At 24.8% G+C, this 7,466-nt stretch overlaps 1 protein-coding gene across 50 annotated transcripts in view; it reads right to left on the bottom strand.

Annotated features, from left to right (window-relative positions):
* Positions 1–866: 866 nt before the first annotated feature.
* Positions 867–7,466, bottom strand: part of LOC126896939 (uncharacterized) — a 97,361-nt gene continuing 90,761 nt past the window's right edge. For 20 of the 50 annotated variants that reach the window (XM_050670138.1, XM_050670144.1, XM_050670163.1 and 17 more), the window contains 4 exons: positions 4,193–4,213; positions 3,500–3,520; positions 1,832–1,870; positions 905–1,620 (listed from right to left, as the gene is read on the bottom strand). In XM_050670138.1, coding sequence (XP_050526095.1) covers positions 1,571–1,620; positions 1,832–1,870; positions 3,500–3,520; positions 4,193–4,213 — 131 coding nt within the window. In that variant the 3' untranslated portion in view covers positions 905–1,570. The other 30 variants (XM_050670141.1, XM_050670161.1, XM_050670159.1 and 27 more) reach the window with 13 other exon arrangements.

Raw genomic sequence — 7,466 nt, 5'->3', positions numbered from 1 at the left:
ATCTACATTACTCAAAAACAATTAATTTTATTACATTTCGATAAGAAAATCTTATTCGATAAGAACTTTATTAGATATATATTTATATAACGTGTAAAACTGGTCCACGGCTAGCGTTAGTCATTACTCATTCGTGGAATCAAATGTGTTTCATGTATTAAATTTTATCGTTGCCTTTGATTTGTCTGAATGCATCGTTTTGGCAGTTTTCATTATTGGCGAGGATTATTTTTATAATAATTCAAAGGTTATGTTTTTAATAAATGTCAAAAAGTAAAAGTGGGAGATCATTTCACGAACAATGTACTGTTTAAATAGTAAAAGCGTTATGTTGCTTATGTAATGAAACAGTATTTGGTCGCAGTTTTTATGTAAAAGACATTTTGAAACAAGTCATACGGACATATTTTCTTTATTAACTGAAGAAAAGTTGGAATTAATTTCGCAAAAATTGAAACGTTTTAAAAATCAATCAAATAATTTCGAAGCTGCGTTTAAACCAAATAATAATTTAACAGCTGCTAGTTTTTCTATATCCCACTGTATTACACATCATGGTAAACCAGTTTCCAATGGAGAATACATAAAAAAATTTTTATTAATGACATCAAATACTTTCTTTTGTGATTTTGCGAATAAAAATTAAATAATAAAACGTATTCAAGATTTACCTATTAGTAGAAATATTGTTAAAGAACAAATTTTATGTATGAGTGGCGATATATTAAATGTTTTATATTGCGCCTTGGTTTGATCAATACTAAGATTATTGCTGAACAATTTGGAGACCCTCTCAATCTTTTCTAATTGTAATTTTAAATAAAGTTCAAAAAATGTTCTTATAATTTATTTATTTTAAAATAATTAAATTTGGTATTACTATCGATTTTACAATCTTAGACTTACAATTGAATGACTGTCCTAATAGTTAAAATAATTTATTTTTATAGTCCAAAATGAGGCAAATGTAAGGGAATAAATTTTAATTCCACTCTTTTGTTTGAAAAGTGCTCTAATATATCCAGTTGGGTTATATAGAAACGCGTAGGTTGTTTATTAATTAATTGTGCAGCAACAGGTTATTTAAAAAACAAACCGAAAAGATGAATGAATAATAATATTCGCATAATATTGCGCCACTTTCGCTGGCGTCGGCGACGCAGTGTTCGCCATGGTTTGGTCGCACGACACGTTCGGAACCGGTGGCGCACATCCTTGACGTTGTCACTTCGATAACGGAAAAAGTCTCAACGTATCATTTGTGGCGGATCGTCGTTGGCCATGCTGCACTTGCTGTATTTTGCACCGTCACGTATAGCACGCGGTATTGTACATAGTAGTGCGACGACTGATAACGGTGCCATGGGTTGCGGAGTATCATGAAGCGATGGGCGACCGTGTCGTATTATGTTTTAATATTCAATAATAGCACACTTAAATTAATTTTTTTAAAGTTATTTATTTAACCGGTTTAATGATAAATTTATTAAAACTTTCGTTGTAAATGTTACAAATAAACACAATAATATAACTTAACACGATAATAACCAAAATAATAAACTTCAATTAATTAATCAAAAATCAATTTTTTTGTAACACTGGTCCATTCAGGTCGTTCTCCTGAAAATAAAAATTGAATTAATGACTAAAAGTCAAGGTATTAGATAAAAAAAACTTTTATATATTATTTAATTATATTATTATTTAAATAATATAATTAAATATAAAATTTAATTTAATAAGATTTAAATCTTATTTTTTTGTTTTGTATTATTTAAGAATAAAAGTGTGTTTGATAAATCATTTTACTAATTATATTGTCAAAATTTACCTTCTTCCTGTGAATCATACGCTGGAAAATTGATATTTCCTTTATAAACACAGAAGAGCAATAAAATGCATAATATTGGGTAGCCAAATAAGTCAAGCAAAAATTTCAATTTTGACAATAATGGTCAATGTCCTATTATGATGAATTAAACACATAATCGCTGATTTTTGAGGCCCACTGTCCAATAACACACACACGCTGGTAAGAGTCGGTGTTGTTGCGAACACGCACAGCAAGAGTACCTAATACGGTACTTTGTGCATATGAGGTACCTGAAAATTGCAGCGGCATATCACCTGTTTGATCAACACTTCACTAAGTAGAAGTCGCAGATTGATCCATGTATAAGATAGTGCAGAATTTTTTTTCGCACTTTTTACGCATCAAGTTTGAATAGCATGACGATGCAACATGACTTGGTTTGAGATACGACAAACTTTATATTCATATTCTTCGAAGAACATCATTTTTTTTTAAAGCAAACTAATTAAATAAACAACTTATAGAAATACCCAACAAATGTATACTGTTTACTTATATTATAATACACGCGATTAAATCCTAAATCGATTAATAGTCACTTTAATAATCGTTATTTCCGAGAAGAAATCTATAAATTATTTTTTCCATCTCTTTTATTCGAATTTTAATAATTAAGCGCATTATATGAACATTAATCTTAAATATGAAATTTATATTAATGTTATATAAAATGTTAAATTGATTTGTATACTATTTGTACATCTATAATAATTTTTATATTTTGTACTTAATTATTAATAAACCGTTATATTATGAGAATGAGTAAATAATGATTTTTGTTGATACAAAGTATTATAAAAAAATATAGCAAACCCTTACATTTATAAATTCTTTTCGTGCACTTGACTACGTTACGATAACGTTGTGATCATGATTGTCGAAGTTCTTACCTATTTAAGTTATGAACTAAATCGAATGTGTCATTATATTTTTCAACCATTGATACATACTATGACTTAAGATTTTTTAAGAACCAAGAAAAGTTATCATATAAGATTTCAAATCAAAAGTTTTGAGTTTCTAAAAGGATTCTAAAAAAACCGATTGATACGGATAAAAAAATGTCAGTAAAGCTACAAAAATAAAATATTGGTATTGCTGAGTCATCGGTGAATGAATTTAATAATTTCAAAAGACATGTTTTAATTAGATTAATGCAAATGAGCTCAATAAAAAAATTAGTGTGTAAAAGTTGCTCATTTAATAAGCGGCTTTGGTGGGGAATCTTACTCAACGGTTGAAACATTTAATTTAAACCATGAGACTATTGAATTAATATTTGATGAACTAGACAAAAAGGCACAGGTCTATGGAGGTATTGTGTGACAGCTGATCAAAAAATGAAAAGAAAAAATGAACACGTGTGATACGGTTCAATAAGATTCAATGAACAAATAATAAAATATACAAGTATGCGTGTAATGTGACTCCTCAGTAATGTTAATAAATGTTTATAATGATTTAATTTAAAGAAATCGTTTTTGTTGTATTAAATAAACAAAGCACGAAAAAGAGTACTAGAATTATTAAAATTAAAGTATTAAGATAGAAAAAAACAATGTATGAAATTTTGGTTTGCTATCACACCAGCGCATTTTTATTACTAATTATATTATTAAAATTTACCTCTCTTCTTCAAATTAACTTCTGAAAAATTAAAATTTATTTATAAACACAGAGAAACTATAAAAATGTAAACTATTAAAGAGCTACATAGGTCAAGCAAAAATCTCAAAATTAATTATAATGGTTAATGTCCTATTAACATGAATTTAAGGTTTTTTAAAAATAAGACACTTTTTTCTAGCCATTAAACTGTATATTTTATTTTTAGGATATTCGATAATGTTTATAAATTTGAATATTACTAAAATTATGGTAAATTTTTAAAAAATATTTCTTAAAATAAAAAATGTAAGATAGTTCATATACACTTTAAACCTAGATTCATAAATATCATACAAACTAATTTTTCCTATCTGTAAATGAAAATCACAAGAGAGAATTGACCTAGCTAACGAATAATAGATAGTTATACTTATGCTTTCGTAGTATATCCCTATCAAATTACTACTATATATAGTTAGTTATCAAATACAATTTGTGTGATACTAATTGAAATTGAAGAATTAAAATAGGAAAAATATAAAACAATATATATACATTTGATTTTGTTAACATCAGATGTTGATGTTCTATATTTCAAAATAACTTGATTTTAATGCAACTGAACCTATTAAGGGGAATTTTTTGTTAAGTTTAAACATTTAATTAAATTTGATAAGTCATTATATTACTAATTATATTATCAGATGTTACCTATATTCTTCTTAGGAGCGTCTAAAAAATTAATATATTATTTATAAATACAGAGAAATTATAAAAATGAAAAAGATTGGGAATAAATATGTTGTATCAAAATATGGTCAATGACCTATTATGATGAGTTTAAGATTTTTGAAAATATAAGTACATTATATTATAATACAATGTATTGTTTTTTTTTGACATTAATCTGTGTATTTTAGCTTCGATGCGAAGCTGAGAAGGTATTATTTTTATGAAGCTCGATAATATGTATAAATTTGAGTATTATTTAAATTATAGTAAATTTTTTAAAAAGGAATTCTTAAAAAAAACAAATGTAACATAGTTCAAATATATTTTAAACCTAGACTCATAAATATCATTCAAACTAACTTTTCCTATCCGTAAATAAGTTTGAGTATTATAGCTGCTCTCAGATACCACCTTATCTAGTCAGCCAGTGTTACCTTTTTTATGTCGCTTGAGTGTTTATTGTTTGTAAGTTTATATGTTATGTAATAGTCCCTACTCGTGTACCTTTTTGATTGTACATTTTAATTTAACCGTTCATTCGTTAGTTGATGTTTCGATCTTGCACCTGTCCTATTATTTTTATTAGTGATGGGAAATATCGAATAGTAACTAATGAACTATTCTCTAGTTGTCCACTATTTGAAATATTCAATAGTCATTCAAAAAATATTCGATAGTTACACAATATTTTCGAGTAGTTAATTATTCAAAAGTCTATTCAAATAGTTTTTAAAACTATTCGATAGTCTATGCTAAAAATAAACTATTCGGTTTTATAAACACAATTCGAATAATTAATCGATAGTTTAAAATATTTGAAAATGACCATTACTAATTTTTACTATTATTAATTGTATAATAATTGAATTTGTTAATTATCTTTTTATTATAATAAAGTGTACTTAATAAAAATTTTAGGTAGAACTAATCAAATATTTTTGAAACCATTGGGTAACCCATTCTAATAATTATTAAAACTATCGAATACTATTCGATAGTTTAAAATATGCGAAAATGCCCATATTATCGTATAACAATTCAAATTGTGTTTATACAACCGAATAGTTTATTTTTAGCATAAACTATCGAATAGTTTTTAAAACTATTCGAATATATTGTGTAACTATCGAATATTTTTACTATTCGAATATTTTTTGAATGACTATCGAGTAGTTCGAATAGTGGACAACTATCGAATAGTTCGATAGTTTCTATTCGATATTTCCCATCACTAGTTAATATATTTGTGAGCTAAAATCATATTGTAATTATTATCATTTCTATAATTAGACAAAAAAAAATTTAACTTTAAAAATTTATGAAAAATTTCAAAATGGCCATTTATAGAATTGATTTTAATAAATAATTTGGTGAAAAAAAATTCTCATTAATGTTTGTTAGTTAATTTTCTATAACATTTAACATTTTATAATAATTTGAATTTTTCTGTATTTATTCTATGATATCATGTAATTATGTTTTATAAAAAAGTACAGAAGTAAATACAATCTTTTCTTACTAATTATGATATGAATAAGGATTTTTCCATGAAAATTATTAACATTCCAAAAACCGGCTTTAGTTCAAATAAAAACACGAACTATAGCTGTTATTTAATAAGTTATTTTATCTATATAGAGATAAAACTACTTATCTTGTCTTCTGTCCTTGTCTTAACATGTATTTCAATGTTTATTACCGTAAAATATTACATGAAAATTCAAATTTTCACAAAATTTAAAATGATACAGAGTTTTTAATTCTGAATATTAATAACATAATTTTTTGCCAAAATTATTCTTAAAAACTACTCTTAAAATTAGCTAACTTCGATTTTTTTTACATATATTTAAAATTTAAAAATAATTAATATGTTTCATAAAATGTCAAAATGCAAATTATTGAGATATAATTATAAACCTAACGTATAACTGTTAATTAAAAACAATCAGTTAAAAATATTAATTAGGTCAAAAGTTATATAAGTTTTCAGTGAATGTAGAGCTACTATGTATAAGCATGCGTGTAATATGATGCTTTAGTTATGTTTATAATAAAAATTTTAATTAAAATAAAGAGTTTTTAGCTATACTAAATAAAAAAAATACGAAACATAGTGCAGTCAGTAGGATAGAAAGATTTCTTTAAGATTGTGAATTATCTAATTAATAGGCGATTAACACATATAAAAAAATGTCAGTAAAGTTACCAAATTTTATATTGGTATTACTGTGTCATTTGTAAATGAACTTGATCATTTTAAAAGGCAATTTTTTAATTAAATGTTAAAAATATTGTTGATCATGGTATTAACGAACAGGTCTATGGATGTTTTGGCTAAATTTAATGGGTAAAATTAAAGATTAATGCATTATAAAAGGAAGTGTGGAAAAGATTCATTTGTAGTAATCAATAATGATAACATTAAGCCTTTAATAGGGCGAGATCTAATAATAGGTATAATTCCTGTAATAGGTTAGGATTATTAATTCTGGTTGATAAGTAACTATTTGTGAAAAAGAAAAGTTTATGATAAACATTTGATTACTTTTGAAGGTTTAGGCAATTTGTCAAAATTGAAAAAGAAGAGTTTTTAAAATATTAAAAAAAAACCAACATAGTTACAAGGTTTCAATCAATTAAATTTTTATTTTGATTTATTTATTAATTTAGTATTAATCAATTTTGCTTATTGTTATGTTTCTGTATTTTATTTTATAAACATGATATAGACTGCGATTATCTATTTTATACATTTGTCTTAAAGATTGTAATTGTTACTCATTTATTTATGTTTGATTGATTATAAAAAAAAGGGGCATATAATTCAATAAGATTCAATATACAAATAATCTAACGTACAAGTATGCGTGTAATATGATTCCTCAATTATGTTAATAAATTTTCATATTGATTTAATTAAAACAAAGTGTTTTTATTAATATTGAATAAACAGATCACAATTTATATTACTAAATAATTGAAGGTAAAAATTTAACAAGGATTAAAAAAAGGAATTATGAGATTCTTTTTTATTAGTTCAAATACACTTTAAACCCAGATACATAGATACCATACAAACTAATTTTTCCTATCCACAAAGAAGAATATCAAGAGTCATGGACGTAGTTGACGAATAATAAATAGTTATAATTATGTTTTTGTAATATATCTTTATCAAATTTAATTTACTAAATATGTATAGTTAATTATCAGATACAATTTATGTGGCAATTATTTAAATTGAAGTATT

The sequence above is a fragment of the Daktulosphaira vitifoliae genome, unplaced genomic scaffold (genome assembly GCF_025091365.1).
Source record: "Daktulosphaira vitifoliae isolate Bord-2020 unplaced genomic scaffold, ASM2509136v1 Scaffold_1, whole genome shotgun sequence".
Taxonomy (NCBI): Eukaryota; Metazoa; Arthropoda; class Insecta; order Hemiptera; family Phylloxeridae; genus Daktulosphaira; species Daktulosphaira vitifoliae.
Note: the sequence above shows the minus strand (reverse complement) of the source record. Positions and strands in the feature narration are given on the sequence as shown.